Source organism: Fusarium falciforme, chromosome 10, assembly GCF_026873545.1.
Source record: "Fusarium falciforme chromosome 10, complete sequence".
Taxonomy (NCBI): domain Eukaryota; kingdom Fungi; phylum Ascomycota; class Sordariomycetes; order Hypocreales; family Nectriaceae; genus Fusarium; species Fusarium falciforme.
This window is the reverse complement of record NC_070553.1, coordinates 2,891,578-2,912,197: the sequence shown is the minus strand read 5'-3', so window position 1 is coordinate 2,912,197 and position 20,620 is coordinate 2,891,578. Positions and strand designations below refer to the sequence as shown.

Below are 20,620 nucleotides of genomic sequence, written 5' to 3'. Positions count from 1 at the left end.
AACACATGCATTTCGTTTCAAATTCAAAGTCATTCAAGTCACAGTTGGTCCAACGTGATAAGGGCACTTCAATCATGCATATAAACACACATCATCAGTTGATCTATATATCGGCCGTTAGATATACGTAGTCGTTACATCGTGTCGTCAAGTTCGACCCAACCCAGAAACCATCAGCCATGTCCAGCCAAAGAAATCGTTACCGAGTCAAGAAACGTCTTCACAGTCATTAAGTCGTCAATCCGAATGCCTCCTCGTCCTTCTGCGCCTCCTATCATGATGACGCCCATCTTCAATCACCTTGCTCTCATCAACTCCCTGCAATCCACCTAAAACTTCTCCCAGCAAGCCAAGCCAACCGCGTTTGCCTTCTAGCACCCCAGTGACACCACGAACGAGCCGGTCCACAGATTCACCGTCAGTTCCAGCAACTTGCCACGCGCCCTTGACGTTCATGTCACCACGATTCCTAGGTCGGTATTCGAAATCTCCCCTGCGACTCTTCCATCCACGGTTGCGGGTGGTTCGCCCATCCAACGGCTCACCACGTCGATCAAATCGATCAGGCAATATCTCAACGGTATCATCTGAGCTAGATCCATCGCCTCGAGGTTGATGTTTGCGACCAGTATCAGAGTTGTCCGACGAAGAGGATGATGAGGAAGATGAACGCCGGTGACGTGAGCGTGTTCGTGAGCGTGGCTTGAAAGGCACAAGGGCGTGAAGCTGATCAAAAGCAAGTTGCTCTTGTTTCTCCTTTTCCTCCTTGGCCGCCGCTTCCGCACGGTGCCTCTTCATTGTCATGGAGCTTTTGGGCGACAACGGAATGAAGGTTACCGACTTGGCTACGCGGGACTCCGCCTCAGAGTCTATATCTGTTAAAGAGTCAGCCTTTGTTCGTTCTTGGACACCAATTTCCTCCGTAGTACGGCTTAACGCACCCTCGTCTAACCCTCGCAAGCCGAGGTCGTGGATAGGGTCACTCACATTGTCAGGCGGCAGAGGACCACCTGTTCGAGGAGGCCCTGGAGGAGGAGGAGGAGGCCCAGGGGGTCCCGGCGGCGGTGGTGGCGGATTATAGGAGGCAGGGGGTCCGGTGGACAAGCCCCTGGGAGGCCCTGGAGGAGGTGGTGGTGCATAGCCAGTATAATCTTGTGGAACATATGGCTGATAGTCGCTAGAAGGGTTCGGGAATCGTGTGAAGGGAGCTCCGCCAGGTGGAGGAGAAGGGTCAGGGGGATAAGGAGGGTAGCCTGCACCACCAGATGCCATGGGTGGTGAGCGTGTTCGATCATCAAAGGCGTCAGCGTCGGAACCTAAACAACAATTGTCAGTCAAGACTGTCATCTCCCAAAGGGGACTGCTCACGTTTCCTGGAGCGGCTTCGGGATCGGGATGGAGACCTGGCAGCTCGATCACGACGCTCTCGAGATGCCTCTCTCTCGCGCTCCCGTTCTAGCTCCAACCGACGTTCCCTTGACCGTTGCTCTCTCTTCTCCCTATCCTTCTTGTCCTTGTACTCTTTGATACCAATCGCCGCAGCACCAGCAGCTGCCATTTCTCCTAGCCGGCTTCTACTCCTTTTCTTGCTGCGGTCCGACGCAGATGATGATACCGAGCGGCTCCGGTTGCGTCGTCTGCGTCGTCTACGTCTCGCCTCCGCCTCGGATTCGTAACCTCGCGACGCAGGGCGGGGCGGCTGCGTTGCGAGGGGATCGGTGCCGTATTCAACTACGGGGCCTAGCTCAGGATCAGTCCCGCGCTCTGAACGAATGGATCTGGCCATGGACCTGCTCCGGCTCCGGCTACGGCTCTTTGAGGGGCGCCGTCGGTAGTACTCATCGTCGCTGCTGTCAGAGCTGTCATCACCCTTCTTGTCCTTGTGGTGCTTCCACATGGAGTGTGCGGCCTTGGCCGCTACAGCGGCACCAGCGATCTCGGCGCCCCTGCGAAGCCTAGACTTGCTGCGGGAGCGGCTACCAGATCGGCTGCGCGAGCTGCTGCTTGACCGGCTGCTGCTGCGGCCGCGGGACTTGGACCTATTGCGGAGATGCTTGGCCATTCCAGCAGCAGCAACGGTGCCCAAGGCCGCCTTGGCTGCAGTCGAGAGACTGCGGCGTCGGCTACCGCGGCTAGTGCTCTTCTTTGTTGTGGTTGTGGTTCTCCGGATAATTGATCGGGAACGAGAGCGGGAGTAGTCGTCGCCAGAGTAGTAGCCACGGCTACGACGACGGCTTCTGCCTCGGTGCGCCTCTTCCTTCTCAATCTTGTTGGACTGGTAATACTTGGCAGCTCCAGCAGCGGCAATGGCTACAGCAGCGAGCCCGAGACCCTGCTTGAGGCGGGAGTGACGGTCAGGAGACTGATCATCGTCATGCCATCGGTCCTCATAAGCGCTGCGAGCTCGTCGTAGGGCTTCGGTGCCGAGAGCTCCAAGAGCAGCTCCAGCAATCACCTTGCGCCCACGATGCTCTGGCAGGTCACCATAGGAATCACGGCGGCTGTTGAGGAATGCTGTGACACCAGCACCAGCGAGGGCACCCTCGGCGAGGTATCTCTTGTGATGGGGGCTCTCGCTACGCTCGCGACGGCGCACGACTGTGCGTCGCACATAGTAGTCGTCGTCGTCGCTGTAATGATCGTGCTCACGGCGTCGGCGATCGTATCGTTCAATGGCGTAATCCTTGTGTCGGGAATCCCGACGCTCGTGCCGGTAATAATACTCCTCTTCCTGAGGGCGAGCCGGAACCTGCACCTCCCTCCTGATAATCTGACGTTGAGGCTCTTTTTCACGAATCACCACCACACCAGGATCTTGGCGGGGGGGCGGCGATACGATGACAGGGGCCGGGGGAGGGGCTTCCTGGACGATGATCTTTTGTGGCTCAGGAGCGCGCTGTCGAATGACGACGGGAGCGGGAGGCGGCGGAGGGTCATAGGGAGTGTAATATTCTGTCTCCTTGCGGTATCGCTCGACTTCGCAGCCGTGAGTATCGTCGACGTGCTCTTCAACCCGCTTCTCGATGCGGTACTCGCCATCGTCGCGACGCTCGATGCGCTTCTCAACTCTGACGTCATCCTCAAAAGGTGGGCCATCAAACCGGGAACGTCGCTCCCAGTCGCGATCCATTTCCTTCTCGAAAGTGGTCGTACGGGGTCGCTCAGCTACAGCGACGGGCGCAGGTGTAGGAGCTGCGGAAACAGGTGCAGGCGGAGGAACGGGCATCGGTGGTGGTGGATAAGTCTCTCTCTCGATCTCTTTCTCGTAAACGTAGGATCTCGGGGCCTGGTCCCGGCCACGATCCTCATAGTGACTGACGTGAGAAGGGGCTCCGGCATAGGACTCGAAAGCAGAGCGAGGGCGGTCCGCGGCATAGGAACGACGGTCTTCCTCGAGCAGGTCACCCGAGGTGCGACCATAATGGGAGGCGCGGGAGCGTCCATCGTCAAACTCGGATACTCGTTCGGTTCGATCAGTCCTACTAGGTGTGACCTTGTATCGTCGGATTGTGGTCTTGCGAACGCGCTCGTCGTCCGAGGAGCTGTCATCCCGATCCCACTCACGATAAACGCGAGTGTCTCTGTAGACTTCACCCATCGCGGGGGATGACAGGGGGGTCAGATGAGGGCTGTGTGGTGTAGTTGCAGTACGAGTCAAGCAAAAGAAGGCGGTTCGATATAGGGATGGCGAGGCAATCGAGGGTTTGATGGAAAACGCCCAAAGTGCAGAAACAGCGAAATCTAGAGTTTGTATGAGGGGAAAAGGAGAAACAGTTGGGAACGATGACGGAAGAGAGATGTCGTAGTGGTGGATGTGAGTGATGTCGAGCAGGAACCGGAAAAGAAAGGCTGGTCTAACAAGAAACCAGGCCAGGCGGGGCGTGGGGCCTAACCCGGCGCAGGACCAGCCTGAAGCCCAGCGGGAGTGGAGCCCAGAAGCACAGCAAGCTCCAGTAGGCGGCGATGGAACTTGCAGGGGGCGCTTCGCGGCCTGGCAAGCAAGAAGTCCAGGCCCGCAGTGGCTATGATGGAAGATGATGCTACCGTGCAATGTGGGAGGCCATGGGATTGGCCGTCGTCCTGAGATGGATGGCAGAAGGTCTCTTGGTTCTGCCCGGCTGATGAGCTGGGCGTCGAGGCCAGGCAGCCAAGGACCCAATCAAGGCTCTGGCTGAGCAAAGCCATGCAACCTTACCCCGGGGCAAGAGCACAGATGCAAAGCAAGGGAGCTTTCTCGTTGGGCTCTTTGGCTTGGTCGCTGGACGGTACTCGCGGTGATTGGGACACAGACGGGAGTAGGGCGTCGACATCTCGGGCTTGAATCTTCTGAGATGGTGATCTACACGTCGTGCCAGGAAAAACCTGGAGTTTGCTTGGTTGTCATTTCGGATAGAGCCTCACTCGGTGCAAAGACTACGAAGTACTGTACCTAAACAACAACAGCAACAGCCAACCAGCAGCAGAAGCATTCGTGGTCTCGATTCCTTTGTTCATTGGGCTTCACTCGTCAGCCGAAACTCCAATGCTGACCCCTTGTTCCACCTCGCTATTGACACCAGCTTGAGGTCAAGACCAGGTCAAAGAGGCCCAGCCTTGCCAGCGTGGCTCCTGTCTCAGCACAAAGCCCAACAAACCTGAAAGTTGAGTGCAGTGACGAAAAAGAAACAAGCTCTCCTAGGACCCCATCACATGGGTCGCTCAGTTGGTCTCGTAGGTGCCCTCCATCTCGGGATCTAGAGAGTCAAACTCAGAAAGCCTGGTGACCCAGCCAACAAAGTGCGCTTCATCGACAGGGACAGTTCCCGCATTCTTTCAGCTTCAGGAACCCTCGGTAACGGAATGAGGCGGGAAAAGAAAAGAAGCTTCCCTTCTCTCCCTTCAACGCTCCGGACCGAAACGAACCTTGACCTTGGCCTCCATCGTCTCTCGTCCTTGGCCCATGAAGGAAACATTTCGTCACTAACAAGCTCCAAGGCCCCAGGATGGAGAACCCCACCCTCCACTTCCATTCTTTTTTCTCTCCTTCTTTTATGCCGGTGTCGTCATAGTCTGCCATGGGTATGCCCCACCTCTTGAAACCCCTGCCCCGTCATGTCGAGTCGACAGAACAGAAACATCCTCCGTCCTTGGTTCTTATTTTTCTTGAAGTCCAAGGTGCCTCGTTCGCCTCGAGGACAACTCATACAGCCAAGGAACCAAAACCAAAAATTCCAAAAGAAAAACAAAAAGGGGACATCGTCTGGACTCGGCTCCGCTATCGGCTGCCGGCATGCATATTACCAGAAATTACCAGAAATCCCAAAAGACACGGCACGATTACGCAGACCCTTGGATTTTGAGTCACCAGACGCCCTTTGTCTTGTGCCACATGATGGTGACTACCCGGCCAGTCCGGATGGGAATTTTCTTACTGACTGACAGGAACCGAGCGTACTGAGCCTTACGAGATGCCCTGGTGCCTCAAGGGTCTGGCCACGATGGGCCTTTCTCCGTAGTACGACGCTATGCCGTGTCTGATGCAGCGTGTCCCCATGACTGGAATATTCCATGCCTGCCCGTTTCCTTTCATCATCGTGCTGCATCACCAGCATGGCGGTGGTTTGATACGACGATAACGGGGCGAAAGTGCACCGCCTCATTTTATTGGGGCTAGTTGATAAAGTCTGAGATGCAGAAAGAGGCCATTCACTTTGAACTCAGCCTCAACTAAGCTGCATGGAGCTTGCCAATAGACGATGAGACGAGGAACGTGCTAAGCTCAAAGCCGCGCTCCCCGCATCAAAGGACAGCTGTAAGAACACCGAGCTCGAGCTCACATATGCTTGTAGCAGGCCCGTATCTGGCTTTCAACAGGTCAACAATTGATCATGGAGCGTGCAATGGCTGTCAATCCTCTTTATAATGCTGAAACCAAACCCCATGTTTTAACCCAAACTCCGTAGCGGCAGATATGCACAACCTCCAAGCCCAAACTCCCTCTTCTTGGCTCTTCCACTGCATGCGTTTCTAATACACGTAGGCCATTATCACAATGGTAATCTACTCATCAAAGCCCTCCTTGTTCCCCAAGACACCAACGCCACCACTGCTGCGCCTTCTTCGGCCGATAACATCCTTCACCCAGTCGCTGATGGTGAAGCCCCAGTGTCCGGCGACAAGCACGCCGCTCACAATGTTGATAATCTTGACCAGGAAGGTCAGGATACCATCACGGCTCTCGTGAACCGTCAGCAGGATAGGCTCAATGTCGTACTTGAAGAAGATTCCAGGAATGTAGTGCTCGTTGACAGCCTTGCTCTGCTCGGTCACAGCGTATTGGTTGGTGAGAATGGACCTGGATCCCACGCTGTACACAGTAGGCACAATGGAGAGGTAGTACTGGAACTTGTGGAAGTTGTCCGAGGCGGTGTTGACAGTGCCATCGAGGGGGTTGACGAGCGAGGGATAGAAGGGGCCGTAGGACAACTCCGAGATGATGTGCGAAAAGTTGAAGTCTGATGATTGTCAGCTTACGACCCAAGCCTGTGTCTGGGCACAACTCACTCTTGTGGTCGAGATGCTCGCCATTGCCCATATATCCATGACCTCGAGCCGTGATATGGAAATCACCCTGCACCTTGTTCAAGTGCAAGCTTCCATAGACACGACAACTGTCAGCACGACCCTTGACCTTGGGCGTCTTTGCCCACTTGGCCTTCTTCCTGCCGAGCGCAACAATGTCGTGAACGTGCTCCTCACCGAAACCCTCCTCCTCGTAACCCAAGTCGTTCCAGCCAGATTGAGTAACGACCCTGCCCTGGCTGTCCCGTCCAAGCTTGTGCATGCCCTTGCTGTCAACCCACTGCGACCAGAGGGTCTTGTCGCGATGGAGACGCTTCGCAGCCATGATTCGATCGCCCGATGCGTCCTGCACGTTTACGTGAATATCATCGCACTGCATTCGCACCACAATGTCGAGGTTGATCTGCAGCTCACGACCAACACCCGCCTCGACCTCAAAGTTGTGAGACTCGGCGCCGCGCCACCACCTGGCGACCTCACCCCAGATGAGGATCAAGGAGATGATGGACACGGCGACTGTCCATTTTCCGCCGCCCGAGGTTCGTTGGATATATTGAGGTTTCGACTTGGCTGTTTCAATGTCAGCGCGGGCAAAGGTCCAGAAGCAAGAGACGACGTACGGAATGCGTCAAAAGCGCTGACGATGCTTCCAGCCTTTGCGCCAAAGGCGTCCTCGTCGAGAACTGGCTTCTCAACGCCGTTCATCATGTTAACCAAGATTCCTAGCCCTGCTAGCTTTCATGTATATACAACGGATTCGAAAAAAGAGGTCGTGGGGTCGTGATCGTCGGTCGTGGTTCCAAAGTGGTCGCAAAGCGTCCAAGGAGTCGCTTATCGACAAAGAGCGCCAGTCGATTCTCAGCACCGCATGCCTCTATAAAGGAGTGACGATTTGAAGAAGCAATTGGAACGGGTCTCAGTGGCCTGGAAGCTATATCCGTTCGGTTATCGGCCACGTGTGTCTGGTGGAGGAGAATTCCCAATGAATGTCGTAGGTTCTGGGTCGCCTTGAATGCGCTCCACGGCCGCAATCAGAAAGGACAAGTCAACTAAAAGCGTCCCCTGAAGCTGAGGCGCCGCAGGGTCCACGCGCTGATTGGTGGAGTTTGGCTGTGGTGGGATAAAGTCGTGCCGAGCCGAGCTTATGGCAGACGCGACGGATGATAGCAATTCACGCCTCTCAAGAACAGGTGGAATCCTAGGATTATCTCTTTTCGAGTATTCGAAGCTTTTCTACATGTCACTGCTTTTTTCTTGGCATCTAATTAAGTTTCCGGACGGCGAGACATTCATATTTGACCTGTACACAGAGAGTTTCAGGGTCATGCAAGGTACCGCGAGGTAGCCCACTTCGCCATACGCCTCAACCTAAACTGATTCGAGCCAGATATAACTTGATCTCGAGATACAATTGGAGAGCCCAGTTCCCTTGTATTTTTACTCTTTCATGAAAAGGTTATAGCGAAGAGCTCCAGGACATCCTCTACTTGGCCTCCTCCTGCTTAGCACCCCCCTTTTCCTCCTCGGCTGTCGCCGTCTTCATAACAGGATCAAGTCCCTCCAGCTTCGCCATTCTCCTCTCAACATCATTATGGAACTGCTCCATATCAGACAGTCCAAAGAGCTGGTCAATCTCCTCAAGCGTCAGGCCCTTGGTCTCCTTCATGAAGAAAAAGGTAAACACGCTCATCCCAAAGCACAGACTAGCAAAAACGAGGAATGTCTTCCAGCCAATATCATGAATGATCTAGGGGGTTACCCGAGTTACCATGAAGTTGAATAACCACTGAGTTGCCGCTGTTTTCTTGTCAGTATTTCAAGTCTCAAAGGCATGGTTGTTTTCTTACCCCCAAAGGCCACACTGTAAGATCGGACGTGAGTTGGAAAGATTTCTCCGGCATAAATCCAAGGGCTTTGAATATCAGGAGAAGTTCAATATTTCAAGAACAGGGGTCTTACCCAGGGCCCCATGAGCCAGTGTATGCAATAACATAAAGGTAAATGAGGACACACATGGCGATGGACGCAGGCGAAACACCTTCACCCTCCTTGGGGGGATGAGTTGCCAACACTGAAGCCAGAACAAACATCATCACAGACCTACCATCAGTTAGCAAAATTTCCCACGGCTATATCAGTCATTTATTTACATCCAGACTCCACCACCAACATGTGCCCGCCGTCGACCAATCTTGTCGATGACAAACAGCAGAGAGATGGCGGTGAAAATCAACTTGGCAATGCCATAGATTCCGGTGGCGAACAGAGAAGCATCGGCTCTAGACAGACCCACGGTTTGGAAAATCTGCGGAGCGTAGTATCCTACGATCACAGTCAGTTGATATTCTACCTGAGTTTTTCGAGGCACTTACCGATCGAGTTGGTTCCAGTAAGCTGCTGGCAGAGCATCAGGGCAAAGATCAGAGCAAAGCGGTTCCTAACCCCAGGCTTGAGGCACTCCTTCCAGGTAGTCTCTCCCATCTTTCCTCCTTCTTCGTCAAGGGACGCCTTGATCTCGACAAACTCTCGAGATACTTCGTGCGAGTCGACGGGCATGTTGCGGATGTACGCCAGAGAAGCCAGTGCCTGATCCTCTCGGCCCTTCTCCACCAGCCAACGAGGGGATTCCTTAAGAGGTATGAGGCCGATGAAGAGGGAGACGGCGGGAATCATCTGGACGCCCAGAGAAATCCTCCACTGAGCACTCAACACGGGCATGCCTCTCTCGATGCCATAGTTGAGCCAGTAAGCAATCGTGCTACCAAGGACAAGGAACTCTTGGAAGAGGCCAGTCACACGGCCTCGGACATCTGCCGGAGCGGTCTCGGCAACAAAGACTGGAGTGATGGAGCTCATGCCACCAACACCCAGACCGGCAATGACTCTGCCAACGTACAAGTAGCTCAAGTCGTTCGGGACACCGGTCTGTAAGCAGCACCCAACAAGAAGATGACCGAGTATGCCATGAGAGAATACCGTCTTTCGTATCAATCGTTCGCAATTGCAGCTGACAGTGCTCCAAAGAAGCATTCGGCAGTCAACAAGGAGACGACGTTGGAGGAGATTTCGGCAACTCTGCCGTCTGCGAAGCCAGACGAACCAGTTGGGATTCCGAAGTCCCTGAAGCTTTCGAAAGGGAGGAGTCCTCCCATGACACCGACATCATAGCCTGGAAGCGCGTTACAGGTGCGGATGATTGAATTTCATTATGGTAGCTCACCAAATAGCAGAGATCCCATATAAGACACGGTTGCGAGAATGTACACTTGGTAATTCTTGAAAAGGCCCCGAGGTTGGGACACGTATGAATCCATGGCTACAGCTGGACTGAGGTCTTTGATACTTGGTTTGGTTTGCCGACTGTTGAAGCTGATGTCGGTCACACTCATGTCCAAGCTGTAGAAGTGTCTTTGGGTGGCGGAGATACGTAACATTATAGAATATTGCTAATAGATCATTAAGAACTCTGTATTAAGTAATTAGACTCTTGTTTTCCAACTGTACATATGCACAGAAACAACCGTGGTGTCATGAATAGCTTTCGGGTGAGATGCGTTTCCGTTGAGAGCCTACCTAACGTGCGAAGACAAAAAGTCAATTGCATATATTTGCTCTTATCACCGCTGTCAGTGTTTCTCGACATGGCTCATCCTCACTTCTTTGACTCCTCAGCACCTCGAACATCTCGGGAATCGTTGCCGACGTTACGTTATTGGTTACGCTACTGCGAACGCGCAAAGCCTTTCCAGAATGCACGTCACCGGCTTACAGCAGAATGCATCGTCGTCTCCGCTAATCCCCCGCATTTCAAGGCGTGGGGGCACAGGTGCAAGTTGCGATAGCCATGGGCCGAGTCATGGCCGAGTCAAATCCGGGGATGCCTCCTCGTTGGGCTTATCAGATTCGAGACATGACAGTTGAGCAGAGTCAGTTAAATATGCCTCTGTATGACTTCTTTGGGCTGAGTCAAGGATAGTCTTGAGTTTGTATACGTCTGTTGAAACAATGTCGGTTCATCAAGCAATCACTCCAAGACCAAGTTCTGTCAACTCGTCACACCGTCATTCTTCAAGATGAGCTCCCCCGAAGTTCTCTTAGTTATAACACCCTTTGCCCCCAAGCAAGAGTGGCTTGCCAATCTCAATGCGAAATGCCCCAGTGTTGAAGTCATAACATACCCTACAGAGCTATACGCGCAAGAGGTGCCCAAGGAAGTGCCCGCCGACGTGTGGAAGCGAACTACATCTCTCTTCACATGGAAGGCTTTCCCTCCCAAGGAGTGGGTGCCTAACCTGCAATTTGTTCAGCTTCTTAGCGCCGGGTGTGCCCAGATCTTTGGCCTGCCTCTGTTTGAGGAGACTGAGATTGCCTTTTCTACTTCAAACGGCTCTCATGCGTACATTGCTCTACTCCGCGCAGACTTCATTATAACTAACAATAACAGGCCTCAAGTGTCTGAATGGGTGATTGGTACATGGCTAGCACACCAGCACTTTTGTAGGTTCCTCCCTCGACAATGCGATATCCAACTGCTAATCCAGCCAGTCCCTCACTACCTCGACCTTCAAAAGCAGAGCAAATGGGTGAACCCTGACTCGGATGAAGATACCGAAGATTCTGTGGGTTTGAGGGTGTAAGTAATCTGAAACCGGCTCTTTTGCGCCTCTTCTGACCATGTTGTTAGTGGTATCCTTGGCTACGGAAACATTGGCCGCCAAGTTGCCAAGATCGCCACAACTCTCGGCATGGACGTTCATGCATACACCCTGCATGAGCGAGCCACTGCCGAGTCACGGAAGGACGATGGCTTCGTTGAGGCTGGTCTTGGCGATCCTGATGGTCTGCTCCCCAGCAAGTGGTTCCACGGCAAGGACCAGCTCAACGACTTCCTGGCCTCGGATCTTGACCTGCTCGTCATCCTGCTCCCTCTCACAGAGCAGACGCGAAACATGATCTCCAAGGAGCAGTTTGCGCTGCTGAGTAAGAAGAAGACATACGTCTGCAACGCTGGACGAGGGCCCATTATCAACACTGAGGATCTCATCACGGCGCTGGACACAGAGCAGATCCGAGGTGCCGCGCTCGACGTGACAGACCCTGAGCCGTTGCCCTCGGACTCTAATCTTTGGGGTTACAAGAATGTCATTATCACGCCGCACTGCGCTGGAAACTCGAACCATGTTTATGAGCGGGTGTTCAAGATCTTGACATATAACTTGGAGAGAAGAAGCAAGGGAGAGCAGCCGATTAACAAGGTGAGAAAGTCACTTGGATATTAGATATATTGCAAGTATCAAGACTTGGGTAGAAATATTTGCCTACAACGACAACATACCATGTTTACTTACCTGTCACCGCCAACTTGTGATGTCATGAGGTGAGCGGCTTTAAAGGGATTCCTCGTGAACGGACTCTGGGCCATACAAAACAGCGGTGGAAGTCCGATACATCAACAACACGAGAGAGATAAAATGGACATCGCATTTATCGCCTCGTGATCAATTGAAGTTCAATACGAAAGGAATTCGTGATAATTGAAGCTCTCTAACATCACGTGCCAATCCCTGTCTTATCGATAAGACCAGCCCGAAGCTCGCTTGTGCCAGGTGCAAACGGCTGCAAGGCGGGACAAGCGAGACTGGCTCCTTGGCTTCCTTGGCATGCCAAGTGATCCATGGCCCGTGGATCGGATGTAAGTGCCGATAAGCGCCTTGGCAGGGCAGAAGTGGTTTTTGCGAGACGAACGACATCTGCTGATTCTGAGAGTCACGAAAGGCGATGGTGAGAGGGCAGCAAGTGCGGCAGAAAGAAAAACACCAAAGATCAGTGTCGACAGCGACAGAGAGTACTCTGGGAACGCTTGGCGGGTACTTGGGCCCAGATTTATCCACGCATGGGATGCAACGGATGAGTTTGGCCCATTTGGGATGGATGGCTTGATGGGAGAATCCTATCCATCACGTTCCGGCATAGCCGATTTCCGCCGCAGGGACGTGGACATTCTCGAGGGTGGAAACCTTCATTCCACGAGAAACGTCTCAGCAGGTGGTCAGCAAGAATGGTTTGCCGTCCTACCGTCCTCTGTGTACGAGGCACACTACGGCACAGATGATCACCGTCCTGTCAGGAACAGATGCACCTCATCAGCACTGCCTCAAGAACAACAATGCTATGCTACCCCTGAGTCGGCACCCAAAAGCGAAAAGCTCGTATCGCTACGGCCCAATGCAATGCGCAATCCAGGCCGTCCAGCCCGCAAAAAAATAGCGACTGACGCCCTGATGAGACGCTTCCTGGGCTAGAGCCCACCCCGTGGATCGAGCCATCAGCCACTCAACTCGCCGTCTCACCCTCCTCTTGAGCTCTTTGGTGTCAGCTCCACAATTAATTCAGGTTCCTTGTCTTGTCTCTCCTTGCAAACTTGGTTCCCCCCTTCCTTCCCTCGCCCTCCCTTCCCTTATTCCCATGCAAACCCACTCCCCATCGCCCGTTCCTTCCTTGGCAACTTGGCGTGCTTTGTCCATCCATTTTCGACTTGATTTCTTCATCAACACCACGCATCGACATCACCAATCTTGGCCCTTGGCGTGCGACTTCTGCCCGGCCTTTGACATTTAATAATACAATTTTACTCCGTCGTTCGTTTCGGCTTGTCGACCGGTTCATATCGCCTTAATCTTGTCCCAACTCGCCTCGATTGCATCACCACCATCTCATCGCCCTCGCCGGGCGCGCCCAACGCTCGCTTTCCACGTCATTTCAGATCTTGATCTTTACCGCAGCCGCTCGCTTGAACATACAACAGCACCTTTCTCAAGATGAAGTCCTTTCTGTCAACCGGCGCCGCCGCTGCGCTCATCGCTTCCGCCGGCCTCGTCAGTGCTCAGTCGCCATACAGCATTGATACCACCGGTGCGCATTCACACCATCTGACGGGCTCTGCAACGCGGGACTGACTTGTACCGTTCCAGATAACATCAAGAGGTCGGCCAAGCAACTCGCCGCCGACTTGATCGAGTACTATCATGGCCTTGACCCAGGCGGTATTCCTGGTATTCTCCCTGGTCCTCCTCCCAATGGTGACTACTACTGGTGGGAAGGCGGTGCCATGTGGGGGACGTATATGGATTACTGGAAGTGCACCGGCGATGCGACCTACAACGCAAAGGTAATCCAAGCCATGCAGTTCCAAACTGGTGACGATAACGACTACCAACCGGGCAACGTTACCTTGTCCCTCGGAAACGACGATCAAGGTTTCTGGGGAATGTCGGCCATGCTCGCTGCCGAGCTCAAGTTCCCCAACCCTCCAGAGGACAGACCTGGCTGGCTGGCCCTCGCCCAGGCTGTCTTCAACACCCAGGCAGCTCCCGACCGACACGACAAGACTTGCAATGGAGGTCTCCGATGGCAGATTCCTCCCACGAATAACGGTTATGACTACAAGAACAGTCAGTCCTTGAATCACCAGACTTCTAGGTATGCTCGGCTAACCTGATACAAGGCATTGCCAACGGCTGCTTCTTCAACCTTGGCGCTCGACTCGCTCGTTACACTGGCAACACCACATATGCCGACTGGGCCGAGAAGACGTGGGATTGGGTAGAGGGCGTGGGCTTCCTTGATCCCACCAGCTACAAGATTTATGACGGAGCTCACGTCGGAACCAACTGCACCGATATCAACAAGGCCCAGTTCTCTTACAACGCTGGTGTCTACCTGCAGGGTGCTGCTTTCATGTACAACTATGTAAGTCACGGGCATTCGCCTTTGTCCAGCATTAACTCACAGTCTCCTAGACCGATGGTGAGAAGAAGTGGGAGCAACGCTTGACCAAGCTCGTCGATTCCACCCTCGATAACTTCTTCCCCGACGGCATTGCTGTCGAAATCGCCTGCGAAAACCACGGCACCTGCACCACCGATATGCTTTCGTTCAAGGGCTATGTCCACCGTTGGATGTCTCAAGCCACTCACCTCGCCCCTTACATCTCGGACAAGATTCTTCCCGTACTTCAAACTTCGGCTGAAGCAGCCATCAAGCAGTGCACCGGAGGTACCACCGGACGTGCCTGTGGTTTCAAGTGGGCATCGGGCAAGTATGACGGCAAGACGGGTGCTGGTCAGGAAATGAACGTCCTTGCCGCCGTGTCGTCGTTGCTCATGGAACACACCGATCCTCCCGTGACTGCTAAGAAGGGTGGTATCTCCAAGGGTAACCCCAACGCTGGCAGCGGAAGCACTACGCCTGGCAAGCACTACAAGCCAATTACTACAGCCGACAAGGCCGGCGCTGGTATTTTGACATTCCTTGTTCTGTCTGTTGCATGCGGCCTGTTTGGCTGGATGAGCATGGGCAAATAAGAGATGTGCCACGATGCGAATTTAATAACGCCGAAGGGCCACGATGGCCACTAGATCTGAATCTCTTACAGCCTGCTTTTGGAGGGGATTGGGAGGAACAAAGAACGTGTTCCTGGCGTTGGATGGAAAGTACTTGTTTAGCCAGCCTGGCATGGCTGATGTTTTATTTCTCTGGATGTTATCATGTTTCATTACTTCACAGCTGCGTCCCCCATTTGCAAGCCAAGGGGGGCACTCGCTTGATCAACGATTAGAGCCATGGCTCACGGCTGGGCGGATTGCTAGACCCGAGAGTAGAGCTATATATAGTCGTGTAATTGATCTTTTGTCGTTTATCGATCAACACGCGTCTTGGCTGGGGCTTGGTAGCCTGCCCTTGCTCGGTTCCACGTGGTGATATCTTGGCATGGCGTTCAATGAGAGGCCTCTTGGCGATAGACCCTGGCCTGTTTCAAGTGGATCAAGAAGAAGTGCAATCTTGTTTGCTAGGGAATATTTTGAAGCGATGGCTCTAGTTCTGAAAGGTCTGCTGTTGGAAGTCAGTTTGCTGGATAGCAGTGTGGGAATAGCAGCTTCACTGCATCCCTTGAACTACACATTGTCTTGCAGGAACTGCCATGACGCGTAACTCAGTTTGACTTGTATTTGGTGGGGAACAGGGCATTATCAAGACTTGATGGTGCACCAATTGTAGTACAATCTTGAAACAGTCGGCCTTCGGCATGATGGGCCATATGATGGTGCAAGCACTAGGTTCTGTCACAGTGACCTCACCATGGTTACAGGCTCGACTAGCCCAATTAAATGGGGGTCCGTTGGGGAGCTTTATGCTGTGAGTTTGACATGTTTGCTCATTTGGACAATGGAGTTTGTGAAAGAGCGGTAGACGGTTTCGTATACCCGTTTATCATACTATACCTAGCTGGGGATGGGAGCCATGGGGGGAAACACATCAGAGTTGAGGGGTAAGAGTTTCACCCGGGTCTCTAGACGGCATTTCAAAGTCGGCAGCGGCATTTGAGGCGTCGGGCCAGATCACGTTGCTAGCACAGCGCAGAGTTTCTCCTTAGAGGAAGTTACGGATAGAGTGAGAGAGTCACTCATCTTCAAACACATAATAGAGTCACGCGAACTAAGCAAGAGCATCACGAGCTTCCCCAGAATCATGAGAAGCGGGTCTAGCAACGGCAGCTCGTTTCATCATAGCTCCTGATGGATAGCTCCTCTTTGATGGTAGTCTACAGTACGTACCAGAGCCGTAGAGCCTCATGGTCCAGGCCCCGGGTGCTTTCGATCCCCAGCGCATCAATTACCTAACGGCTTGATCTCGCCCATGCTCTCGAAAACGCGCCAAGATCTGGGGTAATTCGACGATTCGGACGCAGGAACCGGGGGGAGATCTAGCATTAGGCGTTGAAGGGCGTTAGATCTGAGATGAAGCTTGTTTTGAACGGGAAAGACGAGATTTGAGACAATGTCGGTATGGAGTCAAGCCTCACAACTTGCAATGTTTCTGTGGAAGGGGCGGGAGGAGCCGTTGGGCTATAGTAGTCTTGTTGATGGGAAAGCATTGAGTTTCAAGACATAAAAGCTTCTCGCCCCCTTTTCTCGCAGCTTGACTTTTGTTGTTTCACACAACTGGGCTCGCTCTCGCTTTCATCCATAGGACCGATGCTCATGACCAACCTCGGTGGTTTGACCGCCAAGCAAATAGCGAGGGAAGAAAAAAAACACAACACCTCACATGGGACTTGGGTCAAGCGCCGCATGCCCTCGCAAAAAAAAAACGAAGCATTCGTGGCATGTCGTCCAAGACACGGACTAATCGGCCGTGGATCCAGCACATCCCTGCGGCCTCGAACCAATCATGGTCTGGCCAAGCGCCGCTAGACCCGAGTCTGGGTTTCTATGGGGTAACTTTTACATAGGAGAAACTCTGTCGGTCCAGGAACGTGCAGTCCGCGTGACAGCGCCATTTCTCCTCTACGCTGTTGGTCGTGCTGTCATGAGACGCTGAAAATGCCTCCTGGCGGATGACGACAGTCACGATCGAAATGCGGGGGAAGGAAGAATTAAGAAGAATGAGAAGCGGAAGCGGACCCATTTGTGGGGTGAGCGGGAAAAGCTTGAGGTTGTGTGACCTTCTTTGTTGTTTCTTGTGTGTTATAAAGGGCCCAAGCCATCATGACAATATTCGCATTCCTCAGACACTTGCTGCTATACACTCTGCACTCTTACACTTGATATACAAGCATTGAATCAATCTCTTCAGTTGCTCCCTCAACTACATCTTACACACTACAACACATCAACGCCACCGCCACAATGCCAAACTACATCGTCACAGAGCCATCCCCCTCCACAAACACCTACGTCCGCTCCGGCCGCGGTGGCTACGGCAACATCAGAAGGGCCAAGGACTCGTCGTCGCACAAGCCCTCAACCACCTCCCACACCGTCACCTCTGCCACGGCCCCCTCGCGGCGCTTCTTCAGCGGCATCGGCGGAGCTGGCAACGCCCACGAGGCGAGCGAGCACCCTCCAATCTCCCTCGACGAGGAGTACGACCGCATCGCCGCCCGTGACCACCTCTCTGCTGGCCACGTGGGCATCGGCGGTGCTGGAAACGTCTATCATCGCAAGGATAGCGATGCTGCTTCTGATGACACCACCGCCAGCGACGACTCGTCTCTGAGCTCCAAGGCCAAGTTGTGGGCCCGTGTCAGCAGCACCTTTAGCAGAGACTGAAAGAACCTCTTCAACATAAAAAAAAAAGGGGGGAAGAAACAAGGAGAGAAAATAATTTCAACATGCACGAGACACACGATAATCAACTCTAGCGTTTGGCGTTTTGGGGGAGGAGGAAATCAATGGGGGATGGTATGGACACGACTGGGATCTTTACCTTCTTTTTTCATCGTCTTATAGGGCGCTTGTTTTTGGTCAAGATTACTATACCCCGAGCATTTGCTCTTTATATATTATAAAAGCTATCAATGAATCCTTGACTTATTTCACATTTTAGTCAATTAAGGTCAATTGTATTGTGACGTTGTCGCGATTGAAGGTGTGCCCTTATCCAGACACCTCTCCCACACACACAATGCGAACCAACATCGGTTAGTGATATCTACACACTTCACAGCTGAGTCTACCATACTTTATCTAGTAGTCGTTTTCAACTTCACCCCGTCGCACAATTTTTCTTAGCGACGCTCGCTATAGACCGCCAAGTGGACTATCGCGTTGTGGCGAGCTGAAGCACTTAAGCGACTGTCCACCTTTACTGCCGTTAGTGACCAATCCAATTCAGAGAGCGATCATCGGTAATACCGACCTCTCTTATACACACCGAAACATCAGTCATATATCATTGTGGGAAAACGCCAACAATTTAATACATCAGGGTATCATTAAGCTTCCTCTATCTGGCAAATGTCGTCTACAACTGCGCTGATGTCGCTGCACGCCTACATGACTTTTCCGTTCCGTGCCACTTGAAGGGGTTTTCTGCGTTTGCTCAAATGTACCACATTATTGACATCCATGAGAGGGGGTGGGTGGATATGGCGGGTTTGCCGGCGTGAGCATGTCGACATCCATCACAGCGAGGTTCATCTCGATCGTAAAAATGTGAATGGGGCCGAGGCCGAGAGAGGTTGAGGATTAGCTTGCTCCCGGTCGGCTATTTGGTCTTTGGGGCCACATCGTGAAAAGGGGGGAGTGTGAAAGTAGGTGTAGGGCGTGTTTATGTGAACTTGGTGTGGATGATGTCGGGGTTCTCGTGCCAGTCATCGATGCTCACCCACATCTAGAAAGGTCAGTAACATATTCAAGAAGCGAGGGTGTGTAGATAAGTTGGGAGGCGGCATACCTTTCGGAAGGTACTCAGACCAGCCAGAATGCTGCCTCCGATCCATGTCGAGTACTTGCGCTCAGGCGGCGCAAAGATCTTTATCCTCATATCCTTGACAGCCAGTCTCTGCAGCTCCGTCAAGAGACGGTCACCGAAGCCTTTGGTGAGTGTGCTACCACCTGAGAGCACAATGTTGCTGTAGAGCGATTTTCGAAGGTCCAGGTCTGTTCGGTTGATCGCATCGACGACAATCTGGTGGACACCGGGATATTCAAGACCGATAATCTCGGGGTCGAACAAAATCTCAGGGGCTCTGAACCGCTCCGCGCCAATCTGAATCCTTTGTTAGTCGCCACACAAACAGACAGGTGCAGAAAGCCTACCTTGAGCTTGTGGCCATCAGGGAGCACATATTCAGCAAACTTGCTATCATTGGGCTTCACTCCAGCCCAATCTCTCTCCTCCTTCTTCGGGTCATGAGCAACGTACGAAACGCTCTCCTTGATCAATCTCACAACCTCCTTCTCAGCACTCGTATGGAAGATATATCCGCTCTTTCGTAGGAGCGTCTGTAGATATTCCGTTACGTCTCGGCCAGCAACGTCGATACGGCGGATGCTGCTGGGCATAGCGAAACCCTCGTAAACCGGCACTGCGTGCGAGACACCATCACCCGAGTCGAGAACAATACCCGTCGTACGGCCACTGGCGTATAGTGATAACACAGCTTGGATCGAGGTGTGGAGGGCGGGGACGTTGAATGTCTCGAACAGGATCTGGGCGGCGGTGTCGCGATTACTCCGGGGGTTCAGAGGAGGTTCCGTCAGTAGAACGGGATGCTTGTGTAGAGTTAGTATTAGCTAGGTAATAAAACACCTCTGACGAACCTCTTCACTAAGAGTCTTGAGTCCTTCTCCGTACACATACTCCCAGATCCTCTCCATGTCGTCCCAGTCGGTGACGATGCCGTGCTCCAGCGGATACCGAATCTTGAGAAGACCCCGCAGCTCCGTGGCCGCCTTTTGTCCTATAAACACCTCGCCCTCGAGGGCACCAGCAAGAACTCTCAGATGCTTCGGTCGGCCAACCCATGATGGGAAGAAGCACTTGGGGAGGTCGTCGCCTGCGAAACCGGCTCGGATGGTGCCCGACCCGTTGTCCAGCACTATAGGCGCATTGTGCAGAGAATCAGCCATGTTGGCGTCCGGTGATGGTCTCGTCCCTTATCGTCTCGTGTTGTTTTGCGTCGATGTGGTCATGAATCGTCTCAATCGCTTCGCATGCTACCACCATGGGGTCCGTCCCTGAGCTTCCCTAGCGTCCTCCTCAAGCTTTCACAGCATGCAGCAACCTTGCCCGGGCCACTTTTCGATATCGTGTTAGCAGAACGGGAGATTTGAAGGTCGCCTCGAGCTGCCCGTATCCATAAACGGTCGCAAAGGGAGCTCAAAGGTCGTCGATATCGCTTTACCGTTGCCAAAGTACCCCTGTTACTCAGAGCGCGTCCGCCAATCTGCCAGCTTCAGGAGTCGTGGAGTTCCGTCACGTGACTCAGCGACCCCTTCACGCCTCAGGCATGCACAATTAAAGTGCTTCGCGTAACGGCGCGTCTCCTCGACCGTGAACCGCGTCACCGACGTGCCATCATTTCCTGGCCAACTGCACCGTTGACGAAGAGCTTTTGGAGATCTCGAAGAGCCGCTGCAAGCGCCTTCTCAGCCTCGCATTTCACATCAATGCCTTATCGGACCCATTACATCACCTGCTAACCTTCGATTCGCCCTCCTCCGAACGAGCGACTGCGCATGGTTCCAGAATTGCTTCATCTTAGCCGCCGCCG

At 53.1% G+C, this 20,620-nt stretch overlaps 6 protein-coding genes and 1 pseudogene across 7 annotated transcripts, besides 1 other annotated feature; 3 read left to right on the top strand and 4 right to left on the bottom strand.

Annotated features, from left to right (window-relative positions):
• Nucleotides 1–237: 237 nt before the first annotated feature.
• NCS54_01277300 (Hypothetical protein) lies at nucleotides 238–3,802 on the bottom strand (the record flags this gene model as incomplete). Its single annotated transcript, XM_053157995.1, has 3 exons — nucleotides 1,369–3,802; nucleotides 942–1,316; nucleotides 238–875 (listed from the first exon to the last, which is right to left on the bottom strand). Exons 1-3 carry the CDS (start codon nucleotides 3,596–3,598, stop codon nucleotides 238–240), a joined length of 3,243 nt encoding a protein of 1,080 aa, XP_053013970.1. The 5' UTR covers nucleotides 3,599–3,802.
• Nucleotides 3,803–6,039: 2,237 nt separating this feature from the next.
• NCS54_01277200 (Hypothetical protein) lies at nucleotides 6,040–7,266 on the bottom strand (the record flags this gene model as incomplete). Its single annotated transcript, XM_053157994.1, has 3 exons — nucleotides 6,040–6,494; nucleotides 6,544–7,131; nucleotides 7,182–7,266. The coding sequence occupies 3 exons, from the start codon at nucleotides 7,264–7,266 to the stop codon at nucleotides 6,040–6,042; spliced, it is 1,128 nt and encodes a 375-aa protein (XP_053013969.1).
• Nucleotides 7,267–8,044: 778 nt separating this feature from the next.
• Nucleotides 8,045–9,486, bottom strand: NCS54_01277100 (annotated as a pseudogene). The gene is made up of 5 exons: nucleotides 8,934–9,486; nucleotides 8,712–8,883; nucleotides 8,521–8,661; nucleotides 8,330–8,473; nucleotides 8,045–8,264 (listed from the first exon to the last, which is right to left on the bottom strand).
• Nucleotides 8,045–9,486: a sequence feature.
• Nucleotides 9,487–10,634: 1,148 nt separating this feature from the next.
• Nucleotides 10,635–11,840, top strand: NCS54_01277000 (Hypothetical protein; the record flags this gene model as incomplete). Its single annotated transcript, XM_053157993.1, has 3 exons — nucleotides 10,635–11,058; nucleotides 11,107–11,194; nucleotides 11,246–11,840. 3 exons carry the CDS (start codon nucleotides 10,635–10,637, stop codon nucleotides 11,838–11,840), a joined length of 1,107 nt encoding a protein of 368 aa, XP_053013968.1.
• Nucleotides 11,841–13,379: 1,539 nt separating this feature from the next.
• Nucleotides 13,380–14,924, top strand: NCS54_01276900 (Mannan endo-1,6-alpha-mannosidase; the record flags this gene model as incomplete). The annotated part of the gene is made up of 4 exons (XM_053157992.1): nucleotides 13,380–13,473; nucleotides 13,533–14,012; nucleotides 14,066–14,310; nucleotides 14,361–14,924. 4 exons carry the CDS (start codon nucleotides 13,380–13,382, stop codon nucleotides 14,922–14,924), a joined length of 1,383 nt encoding a protein of 460 aa, XP_053013967.1.
• Nucleotides 14,925–17,249: 2,325 nt separating this feature from the next.
• NCS54_01276800 (Hypothetical protein) lies at nucleotides 17,250–17,672 on the top strand (the record flags this gene model as incomplete). Its single annotated transcript, XM_053157991.1, has 1 exon — nucleotides 17,250–17,672. One exon carries the CDS (start codon nucleotides 17,250–17,252, stop codon nucleotides 17,670–17,672), a length of 423 nt encoding a protein of 140 aa, XP_053013966.1.
• A 1,000-nt stretch (nucleotides 17,673–18,672) lies between these two features.
• On the bottom strand, nucleotides 18,673–19,976 carry NCS54_01276700 (Actin-related protein, ARP1 class; the record flags this gene model as incomplete). The annotated part of the gene is made up of 4 exons (XM_053157990.1): nucleotides 18,673–18,735; nucleotides 18,799–19,113; nucleotides 19,164–19,619; nucleotides 19,668–19,976. 4 exons carry the CDS (start codon nucleotides 19,974–19,976, stop codon nucleotides 18,673–18,675), a joined length of 1,143 nt encoding a protein of 380 aa, XP_053013965.1.
• Between the last annotated feature and the right edge of the window lie 644 nt (nucleotides 19,977–20,620).